The sequence below is a fragment of the Orbicella franksi genome, chromosome 15 (genome assembly GCF_964199315.1).
Source record: "Orbicella franksi chromosome 15, jaOrbFran1.1, whole genome shotgun sequence".
Taxonomy (NCBI): Eukaryota; Metazoa; Cnidaria; class Anthozoa; order Scleractinia; family Merulinidae; genus Orbicella; species Orbicella franksi.
The window spans coordinates 12,778,743-12,795,658 of NC_138159.1; the positions used below are offsets into that span (position 1 = coordinate 12,778,743).

General features: G+C 37.9%; 1 protein-coding gene across 1 annotated transcript; it reads left to right on the top strand.

Annotated features, from left to right (window-relative positions):
• LOC145469473 (pleckstrin homology domain-containing family A member 8-like) lies at window positions 1–15,090 on the top strand. The gene is made up of 15 exons (XM_081453208.1): window positions 1–278; window positions 2,679–2,795; window positions 3,303–3,473; window positions 3,937–4,046; window positions 4,630–4,723; window positions 5,000–5,046; window positions 6,261–6,319; window positions 6,410–6,474; window positions 6,977–7,283; window positions 7,713–7,798; window positions 8,521–8,579; window positions 9,052–9,182; window positions 9,474–9,544; window positions 10,591–10,652; window positions 11,064–15,090. Exons 1-15 carry the CDS (start codon window positions 230–232, stop codon window positions 11,250–11,252), a joined length of 1,617 nt encoding a protein of 538 aa, XP_081309334.1. The 5' UTR covers window positions 1–229; the 3' UTR covers window positions 11,253–15,090.
• Window positions 15,091–16,916: the final 1,826 nt, after the last annotated feature.

The following is a 16,916-nucleotide window of genomic DNA, read 5'->3' on the forward strand; positions in this document are numbered from 1 at the left end:
ATGCAACACCACCGGAAAATGGAACCACTGTTGCGCAGGCGTAAAACAGATTTCAATCTAAATTCTGTAATGGCGGACAAAGAATATTGTTTCGTCAATGTTCACAGTGGGAACTTCAGGGTAGATAACAGAATCTGAGAGTTAGATCAAGTACTGCGTTAACCTTCATCCGAAAGTTCGACTATAGCACAAGGTTACATCACAACATTGGAAAACAGAGGAGCAAGAAATGTCCATAATGGAAGGAACGTTGTGGAAATGGACCAATTACTTGAGTGGTTTGTAGCAATAACTTTAGTCCTTCTTTTCCCCTTGTTGTTGTTTGGAAAGTGTTGGGTTTTTTTTACTGAAATTGAAGAGCTTGATCCCACGTGTTTGTTTGTCTGGTTGTGGCAAAATTGAATAGCTATTTTTAGTGTTCATACGACGATGAAATAACTTACGAGCTTAGCTGAAGAAAGTGTTACTACGATACGCTAAATCGATCTTGTCACTTAACGTCAGAATGAAGTTTCACTTTGAAACACTGTATTTGTTTACTGTCGTTTCCCCATATTTTGATCCGCTTAGTGCAGACGTTCTCGCAGGGAAATTATCTTTGTGTCAAAATTTAAAGTGCCTTAATATACACTGTAGAAATTCCCGCGGTTTTACGTTTTGGTTCGCGAGTTAATTTACCCGGAGCCATAATTTATTTATCATTTGGGGAGAAATTAAACAAAGGAATCTATTATTCATTAATTTTCGAACAGAACCACATCGATTTTTACTATAAATCTTGCAAATTCTGGGATTTGCGGGACCAATTTGTTGAATTGAATTTCGTCATGCACTGTTGGTGGTGTAAATTCATTGTATTGTACAATGTAATTACGTCATGAACTATGTGGCAACCTTCTTTAAAATACTTATTCAAAATCTATTGTGAAATCATAGCTTTTAACGCATCTGGTGTTCTTGGTGCCAAAAACACTTTGAATTGTGATAGCCTTTTAGGTATTTACGATTAATTTGCCTTTTCATGTGTTGATGCCTTACAAAAGGGACATTGTGACACGAGGTACCAGGGGATAATAGGCCCTTTGCAGGATCCAGTCACATGGTACGGAATTAATTACACTGGGACGCAAGTTACACAGTGGGACTTCCAAAACAAAGGAACGCGTACCAGTCCAGCCTGACTTTCCTTTGTTTTGGAAGTCCCACTGTGTAACTTGCATCCCAGCGTAATTTATTCTGTACCATGTGACCGGATCCTGCAAAGGGCCTATTTTTTCATTCACTCATGACAGCTTTCATCAATGTGTCATGAATCTGTGCCAACTCTCCCAGATTATCCAGGAGTCTCCCAAATACAGACCAAACCTCCTGGTCTCCTGTATGGGTCACCAAATCTCCAAACAAATTATACAAAGGAAAGCATATAAAATATATTTTTCAGACATATTTCGGCCAACTTTTAGTGTTTTTGTGGGCAATATTTTTCAATATTTGATGCTTTTTGTGGTTGAATTGGCAGCGTTCTAAAAATATTTTAGGGTCAAAAAGGTAATTAAAATAATTTGGCAATCTCTTGGATTTCAATTTTTTCGGTTTAGTGTCTCTGTCAATGAATCATCTACTTCTCTCACTATTTGTACAGACTATAATGGATTATGACGTCTTAACATGTGTGTACCTTACATTGGATTTTGGCTTAATTTTCCCACATATATATTTTGTTTGAAAATGATAACATTGCAGACCTGTTGTATGCATAAGTCTTTTCCTTGTTTGAATTTTGCTCATCCACAATTTTTTTACCAATTGTTGTACGTAACCCTCTGATTCCCGTGTTCGTTATCTTAAAAGAAATTCCAGCATCTAATTTTGCATCACAACGTCTGTCAACGGGTACATTGTTGGGAAATAGTTGATAAGAAAAAAAAATCATTGACTAGGCAAATCAGGGGATTCATTAAGGTGAGGCTGTTTTTGCTTGCCTGGTTTGATCATCTGGAGGAATGTTTTTCTTAAGAAGAAGTTCAGTGCTTTAAGATTTCCCTGTCTGTGAAAACCAGTTGCTTTCCTACTGAGAATGTCAATGAAGCCCCTGCAATATTCTCTTGATTTGTCACCAAATTCTTAGAGCTTAGCTAAAATTAATTGACATATATGGTTACAAGTAAGTGATATTTATTTTTTTGATTTTGGATCTCAAAGGGACATCCAGGACATTTTGCACTCATTTTCAGTGTGATTTACAATTTTCCTTTACAATCATCGGCAGTGGCATAATAAGAGTGCATATTACTGCTACATTCTTGCACAGTAAAATATGTTGTTATAGTAAAAGGCTAGAGGTTCAAAAGGTACAGTTAATTGATTTTCCATATAATTATTTTTCTTTGATGGTGTGAATAAATCACCTAGTGTGGACATGTTAATTGTGATTCAACCATGTATTGTGTCAAGAATATAAATTGACTTTGACTTTGAGACTTAAGGGGTTCACTTAATGCAGGTTTTCCTAGATCTTTTAATGACCACATGTAATTTCTCACATTAATAGCAATTTTATATTTATTTTCCAGGAAATCAAGATTTAGGCAGCACATTAAGTTAATATTGTACATAATAAAACTTGTTTGTCTCTACTTATAATAAAAGGTTTTTACATATCATTGCTTTGCTATTAGGTTGGCAGCCGAGATGGTTTGTTCTAGAAGTCGGTGTGCTAGCATATTACAAATCACAAGAAGAAGTTGGTCTTGGGAGCAGAGGATCTGTCAAAATGACTTGTTGTGAAATTTCAGGTAAACTAGAATTTCTTGCTGTTGCATACACAAAAAAATCAAAAGACAATAACCAATGCACTCACCAATGGATGACATTGCTAACCAATGCAATGGTCTCCATGACACCAAGTTTAACCTGATAAACTTGTGTTATCATGACAAAAAACAGTCGTGTTTTTTTTTTTTTTTTTTGAATACTTAAGTTTCATTTCTATTTGACATTTAAGTCAAATTACTAAGTTAGTAATCAAGTTTGGACAATAACATTGAACATGCTTTTTGCAGTTACAAGTTGTTGTACATGTTATGAAACTATCAGTGATAAAGGTGTGCAAGTCAGAGCAGCCAAGATAACCAGTTATTACCAGTGGGGGTGGTCAATATGACAATTGATGTTACTTAATTAGATATTGATTTGATTGCAAACACATGATGAGAGATTACAATGTTATCATTATCCATGTATCTTTGCATACCATTGTATTTTCTTGAGCCAGTTAATAATCTTGGGCCACTCTTTCCTAGTCCATCCTACAGATACCGTCCGAATTGACCTTAAGATCCCGCCTGACCAGTACATTTACCTTAGGGCAGCTACACCTGCTGAACGGCAACAGTGGTTAGTAGCACTGGGAACAGCAAAGGCATGCCTTACGACAATGAAGCATAATGGCCACTCAGAAATGCCTGGAGAAAGTAAGTTGATATACATGTAGGGTTTACAGTTGGATTTTCCTCTTAGAGAACCATTTACTGTACATCTTGGAACAGATACATCTGTACACAAACAGTAATGTCTCTGTAGATGTTCACATTTGTTTTTGTTGTTGTTGTTGCTGTTGTTCCTTTCTAGATGGTCTGGGGCCATGGTTCCTCAGATAAATTTGAAAAAAAAAAACTGGAACAAGTTAATTGTCAGTGATTTCTTGGATTCCGAGTGGCAAATTTATGACCCTTATAGATACATTAATTTTGTACTTTAGGGGCAGTTATCTTTTTTGAGTACTTCAGAATGAACTGCTGGAGTTGGAAAATTTAAATGTGTTCATATTTGTTTGGTACATTAACCAATGTTGCTACCAGAATAGCTTGTGACAAGCTGATGGGTTAATTGTTCTAAGTAAATTTATACTGATTCATCATCATTTTCTACCCACAGCCATGAATCAGTTGAAAGAGAAGATGCAAGAGCTGAACATGTATCGCAGTTTGTTACTGCAACAAATTAGCACCATTAAGTTACTCTGCACCAACAAAGAAGATAATCAGGTAATTTTTTTACAAAAAAATCAAAAAGCATAATATAAAATCAAGCAGTACTGGAAATTGGTGGCTGCATGCACAGATCAATTGAATAGTGATGTTCATAAAAAATGACTTGTTGCATTTTACAAGTAGATTGACTTGATTAAATACACCAAAAACAGGTGCAAATGAGAGCAAATGTATTATATTTTGTCTTTTCTGAGCTCGTTCCCTTGACTGTGTGCCTCTCAACATACTGTAAAAAGCCTTTTTATTCAAGATATTTTTTGCCTAATTAATAATGTGTTGTTCCAGAAAATATCCATACCCCTCCCAAGGTTTTTTAGCTTGAACCCCCCACCCCCACCCCACCCCTCTGGAAGTTCCATTTTAGTGCCATAGTTTCCTTTAAAAAACTAGGCTTTTGAAACCCCCCTCCCCCTTGGAATTTTTGTCAACCTTCCTAGGGGTTGGTATGGATATTTTCTGGAACTACACAATAAACCTTATGGTATAAAAACTCATAGAATACCCAGTGGTATTAACCGACCACCCACTGAATAACCTCTTATTAACCAGTGTAGTGTTTTCTGTTTTTCTTTGCAAGGAATTTGGTGAAGCAGCTACAATGCTGTCTGCAACTTGTGATGAGTTTCTCAAAAACATGTGTGACTGTATGGATTTGGCAGAAAGTAACTTTGGTGAGTTGTTATAAGTATTAAACATCTGTTGAATGTTCGTTTAAATATATTTAATTTGAATAATAAAGACTTACATTCATGGAAATGTACAAATCACACATAAGGAAGATTCTTAACATAGACAGTCCTATGTTCATTCAGAACGTATGTGAAATGCATAGGTGGCCCCAGATTCAAAATGTGCTTAGTCCATACATGGGCAAAAATATTCATTAAATATTAATTAATGTTTGTTGTTGCTGACTCATGACTCTTGATTTTCACATACTTTTGCAGGAAGCTCCTCTTCGTCACCTTCATCACCGTCCACTACCATGAGTAAGGTAAGAATACATGCAATTATTTATTAGTTACGTAGAGATTCTACTTGTATACTGATGCAAATGCAGCAGTCTGATTGGAGAGCAGTGGTCAGAGGTTGTCCACTCAATAGCAACAGTTTCTAGTTTCTGTAATGTTTTTAAGAATATTACAAATATTACTGGATAAGTTAATTCTCAAGAACTGTAAAAAAAGGAAGCTGACCATTAAATGCAACTTAAAACCTCAAACTTTTTCAATGAACCAATGACTACATGTATGCAAATGCAAGTTTCAAATAACAATTCAATCAGTGCTAGTTTGCTGAATCGTTAAGATTAATTGATACTACGTTGAGAAGTGATTGGATATCATTATTTGAAGGAAGTTTACTAGTTAGAATTCTACTAAAAAACAATTAGATTATTAGCTCTTGATTTCTATTAAGCAATGAGATTATGAGCTTGAGATTTCTAACACGTGATATTTGACGAGGGCACAGCCTGAGTCAACTATCACGCACAGAAATCGAGAGTGAATAATCTAATTGTTTTAGTATAAATCTACAAGTCGTTCAAAACTTTATCTAAATCCTCTTCACAGACACTTCGAAAACGCCAAGAAGCGGCCGTCATTCTGTTAACAGGGGCACAGTACTGCATTAATCACTATCTATCACAGAATAGATAGCGACTTGGTGTAGCTAATCAGAGAACAGCATTCGTGATAGAACGCTAGTGGATTTATACTAAGAGGTGATAGTTGACGAGACTGAAGGCCAAATCCACTATCACCTCATGGAAATCTCCAGCTCATAATCTAGTCATTAATTAGTATTCATATCCACATAGGAACAACAGGAATTATACCAGGGCTCAAAAAAAACTTGAAATCTATCTTGTCCTTCGGACAAGTAGCTCTCCAATTTTGCTTCCCAGGGCAAGTCTTAGTTTACTTTTTGTTTACTTAGTTGGCAGACGCCTTGCCTGGGCCCTTGCCCATCAGGCAAGTGAGAATTAAAACTTACTTGTCCAGCAGGAAAATCTACTTGCCCTGGATGACTAGAAAGCGCTTTTTTTGAAACTGTGTGCCATTTGTTAAGTATCTGCATGTTTAGTTCTAAGCCTCAAGGCCTTCAGTGAGCATGACTGAGAGATTTTATACTCATCACTAGTTCCTTACTGCTGATAGTGATTTTAAGGTTTGTACTAACATCTGTCATCTTCTTTGACCTTAGACCTTGTCACTGACAAAGCACAGTGCATTTAGAAAGCAACTACTCCATGAAGGCCACAGGTATGCAGTGGATTCAATGTTCAGTCAGATTTTGTCCTTGGTAGTTTGTTCATAACAGTGCATTGTTTGTTAATTTGTTTTCTTTTGTAGGTCTTCATCACCCCCGCCGTCACCTACCTCAAGTGTTGCGAGCACATTAAGTTCTACCTTCAATGGTAAGTGGCTACATACATTGCAGTCTCATTAATGGTTTATGTGCTAGGCTAAGGATCGAGCAGTCCAGGTTTGAGCTCTGGCCAGGGTCTTCTTTACAGTGCCTTTCTCCACCCATGTGTGCAAAAGTGTACTAGCAATGTTAATGCTGGGGGTAACCTTGCATAGACCAGCATGCATCTAGAATTACTCCTTTAGAGTTTCTGGCAGTGTGGGACACTTAAGTCTGAGATAATTTCTCCTTTCTCTATGTGAGGACATGGGTTTTAGAACAGGTACATGGGAGAAATATCAAGAATGACCCATTTTTATATGGGAAGTACCAGACCTCATTAGCTAAGTGTAAAATAACTTAATTAACAACGTCTGACAAATATTGAGAACTTTAAGTTGCTAAATTGGACAAGGCTTTGAAGTTCGGTTCTTGTGGAAACCACAAGGACTGCACATGGAGCAGAATAAATACCAAAACCCACTTACTGTACATGTACCTGTTGATTTCAGGACCACCAAGCTTATCAACAGTAAGCGACCAATTGGCCCAAACTGAGAGAACAACATCACCTGCCGCCAAGCATCTGTCAACCCAGACTCCTGATCAAATTGTTGGGGATCGCTCCTTGACAAACTCTGCTGAGAGCATTGACCGCAGGCATTTGCAAGCTAGCGGGGTGACAAACAACTCTGCCCTCCACCACAAGGCAAAGTACATTGAATCGTCTCGGAATTCCCTCGATTCACAGTCATCAACTTCCAATTCAGAGGAAATGAAGGAGGAGCCATTGACCTTCTTCACTGCTGCAAAATTTAGGTAAAGTGGTAGAAAATCAATCTATTACTCTACACTCTTACATTTATTTTAAAAAATGTAATAATATCAGAAAAATACAGTAAATAAACAGTACTACATGAAAGTACTGCTCAATAGCTTTCATTTGAATGGTCACACACTAAGGTTTTATCTATAACAGACTTAAACGTTAGAACCACCTTGTAAAGCATAACAAACAGTACCACGTGAAAGTACTGCTCAGTAGCGTTCATTTGAATGGTCACACACTAGGGTTTCATCCACAGACATACCAGTTAAAGTTAGAACTTTCAAAACGTAACGAACAGTGCACAGACCAGATGTAAACTACAAACTTGCAAATGATTGGTTTTTTGCTGTGTAAATACGGCTTTGATTACTCAGAGCATTTTGTAAGATAATTTAACTACACTTTTACTTTATCTGTAGGTTTGAAAGTATCCAGATTGGTACAGATAATGGTGTCCCCACAAAACCATTTCTTTCATCGTGTTCGTGTATAATCCCATTTCTGGGTAAGTACGAGTTGCTTTTTAAACGTGTTGTCGTGTGTTATTCTATGACTTTTTTTTTCTCCACAACACTGTGGCAGCGTCTACACTGCGCGGGAGAAATTTGAAAACGCAGCTTTATTTCTACGGTTAGGCCTACCGTCCACACTAATCCGTCACAAAAACGGAGCTTTTCGAAAACTCTCTTCAAACCGGAGGAATTTGAAAACGCCGGCTTTTCGTTTTCGTTGGACAGAAAACATTTTGAAAACGGAGCTTTTCGAAAACGATGGCGTCACGATAATAATGTGATTTCCCTGACGGAGTTTTCCTCAAACACAAATCCAAAATGACCGGTGACTGTTGCGTTTTGAAATTCCTCCGGCGTAGTGTGGACGGAAAACATTTGATGCGTTTTCAGAATGAAACCTTGATCATTTTCGAATTCCTCCAGCGTAGGATGGACGGAGGCTGAAACATAAATAGCGTAGAAAAGAATACCCCAAGACCATACTACTAACAGCTTTCATGTAAATAACCACAAGAAAGGGCTCTCAATCTTAACTAGAGAATTTCCTGCCGCTCGGATTCAAGTGGTTCCTAAAATTGGTATTTTCGCGGCTGGCATCGAGTCACAGTTTCCGATTGCAGACGGTTCTGTCTAGTTACGTTTCATTGTATAAAGTAACTAGATCATTGTGGCAGATTAACACATCTTTCGCTATTATCATTTTTTTTTTTCGCAGACGTCCTCGGGTCAACAGCATTTGCTCCCGTGAAGTTGGATATCAGTGGCAATATAAAAGTAAGCAGTTGGAAACTTTTGTTCGCCTGTTTTCTAACTGTTTAAATAGTTTCAGGTGACTTTAACTGTGTTGGTTTGCTTAGGTTAACGTTTTACTGGGCTTGATCTCATTCGTTAAAAACTCCAATGTGATCTACCCAATCAGAGCAAACAAAGGTCTGCTACTTCAGCCTATCAGGAGCAAGACCATAGACAATATGACTAGATTTGTTAGCATTTTCCTGCGCTTGGAGACGGGTACTTATTTTCCCGCGCTTTGCACGGGCTTCATGCTGTTACTTTGATCTCTGATTGGTTCCTTGTGTTATTTGCCTGTTTGTTATTGGCTGGTTGTATCATCTGCACGGATTGATCAAATGTGATAAATCTTTCTCGGTTTGATGACAGTCATCAGGAACTATTGATAGACAAAATGAGCAAATCATTTTGTGATCTCGCTGCTTGTAAAATAGTATCTTGTATTTTGTTTTAGAAACTCGAAGCCAAACACGCCACAGACCCGAAAGCTTTTGTCACGCTACAAAATATTGTTTACCAAGAACTCAAAAGCAACACTTGCACAGTGAAAAATTCAGCAACAGATGCGTTACTGTGGCTGAAAAGGTGAGAAATTGAACATTTCTTTTTTTTGTCTGGTTTGCCTGTGTTATCTTGCAAGAATGTGACGAAACCTGAAGACAAGCTGACGTGACAACTTTCGTACTGCTCGGCAATGTTCATGTGGTTTTGTGACTGGAAATGTTCATTTCTTCAATGATGTCTTGTCACAAGCAAGGTTTAAGCGGCACTTTTTAAGTCAGGCCAGTGTGAGATGCTCGGTTAGTTGCATTTTCTTTCAGTAAGTGTTCTTGCCTTCTGTAGATGACTAACGTTACTCTTTTAAATTTATTGCAGAGCTTTAGAGTTCATGCAAGTGTTTCTCAGCGAAGTGGTTCGAGGAGAAAAAGACCTCGCCGTAGCAGCAGGTGGGGAGTTAAGCTTTCGCGCGAAAATCTTCTAATATGTAATGGTAATAGGACTGAGTGGAGTCCAATTCGGTCGGTTGTCATAATCGGACGACCGCGCAGCGGGAGTCCGATTTGTTTATCAAGAGTATGATTACGGACCGAATTGGATGACACGAAGTCTTATTACCAATTAATCATAAAAATTACAATTTCCGAGAAAAGAAGAATAGCCAAGTTATGAAAGAAGGAAAAAATTGCATTAAATACCTACAAAGGAGGTGTAAACATTCTAAGGCCACCGCGCCTTCTACCGGCAATTAGGCGCCAAAAACACAAAAGCAAGCGCGCGTCCGCCCGCACATGACTACAACTTTGAATGTGATTGGTTGATTTAAACTACAACTTTGAATGTGATTGGCTTATTGAACTGTCCGATAACAAACTGTCCAATAACAAACTGTCCGATAACAACTTAGCAAGTGAATTAGTGGAAAATAGGAGTTTTTAAACCAATCACAATCGAAGAAATTGTAATTTTTATGATTACTACCAGTTATGCAACGTTTTCGAGTAGTATACCATGGAATATCCCAAGAGTCACTTATATTTTCGCAATATACACACGAGCCTTTAAGTGAGTGTGTATACAAAGAAATCACAAGTGACAAGTGGGCTTTTGCATGGTAAACCACGTGAGAGCGTTACATAACTATTTTATACCATACCATAGAAAATAGTGCAGTGGCCAACACGATACGACATACGCGCGGCGCATGGTGGGAAGGTTGGATGTAATACCGTCGAATGTACAACGGCTTTCCTGTATTCTTCTTGTTTGTATTTTCTATTGCATGGTTATAAATATATATTTTCTTCAAACTTTTACTGTGGTTAAATAATGAGTTACTTGTGTCAGAAATGCAAGAAATAAAGGGTGTCACCGTCTTCGTTTCGGAGATAAAGCGTGTGGAAAAATACCCCGATTTTGAAAAATTTTCCCATTTTGTCTTTGTGTTCACTGCATTGGTGTTTGATTCCGTGTTTATTTTCAACTCATATTATAGGCACAGCATACGGTAAGACGCTTCGAAGATATCATGGTTGGGTCGTCAGAGGAGTTTTTGCGGTAAGCGTTTGATTTCCTTTAGTTTTCGTCTGTTCATTTGCTCGTTCGTTCGCCCATTCGTTCGTGCGTGCGTTTCGTCCGTTCGTCCGTTCGTCCGTCCGTTCGTCCGTTCGTTCGTTCGTTCGTTCGTTCGTTCGTTCGTTCGTTCGTTCGTTCGTTCGTTCGTTCGTTCGTTCGTTTGTTCGTTCGTTCGTTTGTTCGTTCATTCGGGCTTTCGTTTGTTCGTTCGCACGTTCGTCTGTTCTTTCGTTCGTTCGTGTGCTCGTGCTATCGTGTGATCGTTCGTTCGTTTGTTCTTAATTAATACTCTAGACTGTGTAGGTTTTTACATTTCCACAATTCTTAGTTCTCTCACCATTTCTAAATTTACTAATTCTAACCAATCCTAATCGTATTTTGAATGTATTTTAGTTGGCGGTTAAGGCAGTGCCGTACCGATCAGACCTCCTAACTTCCCTCGGGACCACTGACAAGGGCGTGGCTCCTCACAAGGATGTCATACGAGACATGAGGATGTGCGTCGAGGGACTGGGGCGAATAACGAATATTATAAACCAGTTTTACCGGAAACATAAACTCGACTCAGAGGACACTGTGTGATGGCGTCACGCTAATTGAATCATAAACCCTGATGGGCTGGTATAAAAATTACGGCTGTCGTGACTCTGTCACGCTTTGTAATCCAGTCACGCACACTTGCAGAGTTTTGTATGTATTGTTATCTGTACATTGAGTAAGGAACCGAATTAAAAAAATCTATTTTAATTTTAATTTATTACTAAACGTAATTGTGTCAATATTTAAGTCTTCCTTGCGTTAAAGGAAAATAATACAAATGGTACAAAAACTTAATTTCTTTACAATATTCGCAATGATACATTTACGGTAAAAAGTTGTTCTTTACAGATAATATAATCTTCGTTTAAATCCGTTGACAAGTTAAATGAAATTTAAATAGCAGTAGATATATTTTTGGGGGTAATATGTTAGGGCTGAAGAGTTGTAACATAACCGAATAGAATGTGAAATATGAAGCCTAGATTGATAAAAAAAAGAACCCGTATAATTTTAAACAGTTTTATACACAAGGTGAAAAGAAGAATCAGTAAATTGGCGTTCTAAATCAAAATATGAATTGAAATTGAAATTGAAAATGAATTTTTCACAGTTAACAAGCTCTTTAGTTCCCAAACTGGTGATCAGTATCTTTATTCTTCTCTTAATATCCATGCATTGTAAAGCAGAAAGGTGATGAGAATTAAGAAATTCATCAACTGGAGGGATTGCCTTGATGAAACAAACAATTCTCGCAACTAACTTGAAAAGTAATGTGTGATATTTGGTCAGGAGAATTAGTTGATTGAGCGTGGGACTAAAACGACTAGCATACAGAAAGATGTTATGTTGTGTTTGTTTTACTCTCACAAACAATTTAAGGGACAAGTTTTTGTTCAAAGCGGGAAAGAGTTGTCGCTCTTTCGTAAGAAACCAAGAATGAAACGCAAATCAACCCAACAACGCATTTCAGAATAAGCTGGACCGCGAAAAATTCAAACGCTGACCAATGATGGGCTTTCTATGGAGTTTGATTGAAAACAACTGGAGGCGAAGTTTTGCGAGTGAGACTGACAATGTAACTCGGTAATATTCGGTTGCTTTCGTAACTGTGGTTGACGGCACCGTACAGCGGAAGTTGCGTCAGTTGTGCATGCGTGGCTGTGTTCGCTCCCTGGTCTTTACGCAATGCAGATTTCGCAATGCGGTCACTTCAGTGTTTAAAAATATCTTTTAATTTTCGCCATATCAGCATTATTTTCGCTGAAAAGTCATTATTGGTCAGCATCTCATTCGAAAATTTTGAGAAATCCGTACTGACTTTTGTAAAACTGCATCTTTCTTGCCTTTATAAGGCTGTATATTACCAAGATAATAAAGATGTTTAACGATCAGTGATTGTTTTTAGGGTAAGTTTGGGTGAGGAGATCGTATACTAAAGAACGCACTACTGTTATTTAAGTATCAAATTAAATGAACTGTTTACAAATACTAGTGCACAGCTGTAGGTAACAGTAAAGTCTGCATACAAGCCAAGTGGCCCATCAGTCCGGCGCTTATCTCCGGTTTCTGTAGCATGAAGTATTTCTACTCCCCCCTGGATGGGATGCTAGTCCATCGCAAGGCTACCTTCCCTCCCCCCCCCCCTCCCCTCCAGCATTAAATTCGCTGGTACCCATTTATACACCTGGGTGGAGAGAGGCACTGTGAGAGTAAAGTGTTTTGCCCAAGAACACAACGCAATGTCCCCGGCCAGGGCTCGAACCCGGACCGCTCAATCCGGAGTCGAGCGCATTAACCATAAGGCAACAGCGCCTCCACAGTTGTTGGACAAGTAATAACTTCTTTCTTTCTCATTTCTCCACGAGTAGGGGAAGACAAAATTTTTAAAACGTATACTGGACTTGTGCAAGCTCGAAAGGTCTTAAAATGGAATTCGGTGATCTTCGTAAACTACCCTTTTCTTCGGGTCATCTTCGTATCTACTTCGTTCGATACTCGGTTCTTTCGTCTTGGCTAAACGTCCGCGCTTCAAGCAACTGGTATCTGCTACGGTTAATGAATACTGTACCGGTAGTTTGGTGACAGTGTTATTCTAAAACATAAATTTTAACCCTCTAAATTGCTACATTCGTTTCTGAAGCCATTAAATTGATGTGCAGCTATGGGAGTGTGTGTCGTGTCGAAACAGAGTTTATTTTCAAGCAGACATTTAATCAGAGATAGGGAACTTTCTCGTGTTTCGCCGTCAACTAGAAAATAGCAGAAAAAAGAAGACTTAGCAGTAACATTAATGGAAGATAATTGTTTATTAACACGAATACCAAGACTTAGAAGCTAAAAATTGGAAGGTTGCCTTTGTTATTTAGACATTTAAAATGGACTAATTTGAATGAAATAAATAATTCACTATTAAGTCAGGTGAAAACTCAGCCCGGAAGGTTTGTTCTTGGTTCAAGTTTACATTGAAAACTACCAGAGCGTTAAATGGGAGGTTGAATTGTTTAATTCAAATGAGTGACAAGATGGTTACAAAGCAGTCTTATTCCCAGTCAGTGTGAAAGGATCAAATTTTGTGTGAGAAAGTTAATGATAAAGTCTTCGACAAAGCGTAGGAAAACTGAGAAATTCGACATGAATGACCCATTTTCCGACGATGTACCCGCAGATAGAGACGAAGAAATGGAGGCGTTTGATATCTCACCAATGGCTCTGTCGTTTGAGGCGGCCGGAATCATTGGAATGTGCTCCACAATTATCATTGGAAACGGTCTTCTGTCCGTGCTTAGTTTCCGAAAACCCAGCCAGTCTTATACGGGGAATATCAGCCTTTTTTACGTGGCTGTGACCGATATGTTTACCGCCATAATTACAATGCCTTTGATGGTTGCTTCACTGTTAGAACTTAAATGGACATATGGCGACGTGCTTTGCAAGGCCACAGGAATTTTAACACTGCTGTTTCTTTGCACGGGGTTGTTGATTCTTTGCTTAGTCTCCCTGCACCGTTGTTGGGTCGTATTCTGTTCAAATGAGGAGTTAGAATCAATGGCGAGGAAGCAAACTTTCGTGTTTTTAGTCGTGGTGGTTCTGTCTGTAGCCATTGCGTGCCTGGTGTTCTTGATAGACTGGAAAAGATTTCAATCAAACCCAACAAGACTTCTCTGTCGGTTGGCCAACTCGCCGAATTACATTGCATATAGGATGTATTATTGTGTTTTCTCACTGATAGTGCCTCTGTTGATAATTATTTTGTTGCTGAATCGGAAACCACAATTACAAACTGGAACATAATTGTTGTTTTGATGTTTTTCATCACCTGCTCGTGAGACTTCTTCATGCATTAGTGTGAAAACAAAAACAAATAAAGTGTTACTAAACTTTTTGTTATTCGCCCGTCAAAAATTTCAACGTCAATAAAAGAAAGGCTTCATTTTTTAACTTTATGGTTGACGCTATCGAAAAGTTCCTACGTTTCAGGTTTCGGCAAACTTGTGCCCAGGATCAGTCGAGAGGAAGTACAAGGTACGTTGAACCTCGTCTCCAGGGTCTCTTCTGGCGTTCGAATCCAAAATGGCGGCTTTCCTTGAGCCCAAGATAATCTGGGTGGCGCGATTTCTTTGGCTTTTGAAAACAAATCGGTTTCTTCTTTCTGGGAGCTTGTGACATGTTTGCAACTGTGTTTCTCTAACTTGTAAAGAAAAATATGCACACTAATTGACATGTAAGGCTAGTTTCGAAGACTGGAAATTCAGCACTGATATTTTAGTGTTATTTTTCTCTAATAACGCAGAAATTCATGGAATTTAGCATTATGCAACAAGACTGTATATCTTTGCCCACGCTATTGTTTACATTTTGCCGCACGACTTTGCGCGGAGAGAATATCACGCTTGATACGAACTGACCCTAACGACTTAAAAAGCTTGTAGCAGTCAGTAATTGGAGAATCTTTTAACTCAGCGGCTTTCGGTGTAATATTCAGAGAGAGAGATTAGTCTCAAAAACTGCAAAATTTGTGGTGGCAAAAGCGCTTATAAGCGTTTACATTCTTTGCGGTAAAATTTTGATAGTTTAATTCTGCGTCTCACAAAAATGTTTAATTCATCGGGTAAACATTTCTTGAGGCAGTCCCAGACACTTGAACCATGAACACTTTAAATTTATCGTGTATCGTTTTAACGACTATAAAGAGGGTTTTTTCATATTAACAAAAGCAATTAGCGTTTTACTCTAAAAACGCTAAGCTTGTACATTAATATGCCATGGAAAAGCTTTCATTCTCTGGTCCGCAAAAAATAAAAATTTATAAGAAAAAATGTCACCTGTTTACGGTTCAAGTGTTCTTACTGTAATCGAGCCATTCTCTTTTGATATTTAGAGTTGATATTTTTGTTGCTCGATCAGAGGATAAAACTCGATGAAGTGCGTATGCTAATGAAACAAATGTTGCAAACAAAGATTCTCTCATAATTATTCAAACAACTGGCATATCCAATGTGATTCCGGATGCATGTTTACAAAAGCGGATATCTGACTTATTAATAAATAATGTACTGTTTTCAGACTTCGTTTGCCTGAATATTGCTTTCTAATTGTTAAATACAGTTGAATTAAGTTATGATATGATCGACTTGGCTTTAAAACCTAGTTCCGTCTCGTTGCTAAGATACAGACACACCATTTGAGCAAATATAGAGCTCGCGGCACTACAAGGCTCCATTAGTTCTACTTGCCGTGTCATTTCTGATATTTTATTTAAAGTTCCCTTGATGCTTAATGTTTTATTTGTTGTACTTACCTCCCAAAGAAAACTAAAACAAATTATAACGTTTACCAATGCCTGACAGTGTCATAAATGTTGAACAAATAGGGAGGCAAGAAAGGCGAAGCTTGCTTACAAAAATTGAAAATAAAATTATGTTGTGTGTCTGTGTATATTAAAGCAAAGGTGAGGCTTTTGTCTCGTGTTATTAATTTTGATGCAGATCTTCAAGTAGCTTTCTAGGAACATAAACACATAAAAGCTATTATCTAAACCCAATAACCACGCAAATTTAAACGAAAACTCTTAAAATTTTCCTTTCTTGCACTAAATGAGAATCATATGTTATTTTCCTGCTGCGCACGTTTTTATCTGTTTAATTTACGTTTTGTGCGTGTAAACATCGTTCGTTTCGATTTGTTCAATTGCATTATCTTGCGCGAGTCCATTTCAGTTGGTTTTTTTCTGTTATCTGCCTTGTAATATTTATAACACACTAATGAATACTGCAATTCAGTCCATATCATATCTCTGGTGCCATAAACCACCAGACTGCCTGAAATGAATTTTTAAACCAGCGGCACTCAAGAGAAAGAGCTTGTTCGGTTGGTGTTAACCAAAGAAGAGGTTTTATCTGTATGTTATATGTTAATTTTGATATCTCGTTGTAAAAATATATTGTTTTTAAACGCGTCGTCTATTCTTCCTATTCTTTCAATGTGAACGTTTGCCACCTTTTTAACCTATTTCTTGCCAAGATTTTATTTGAAGTTTGGAAAAGGAAAATCTGATCCTAATTTTAATGGCGAATCTCTTAAAATACTCTAATAAATTATTCATTCAATTTATAATTAACCACAAGGCGTATCTGCATATGTTGCCTGCCAAACTTTGAGAGCGCTATTTAATTGCAAAGAGCGAACAAGCCTGTTGTGCAAAGTACA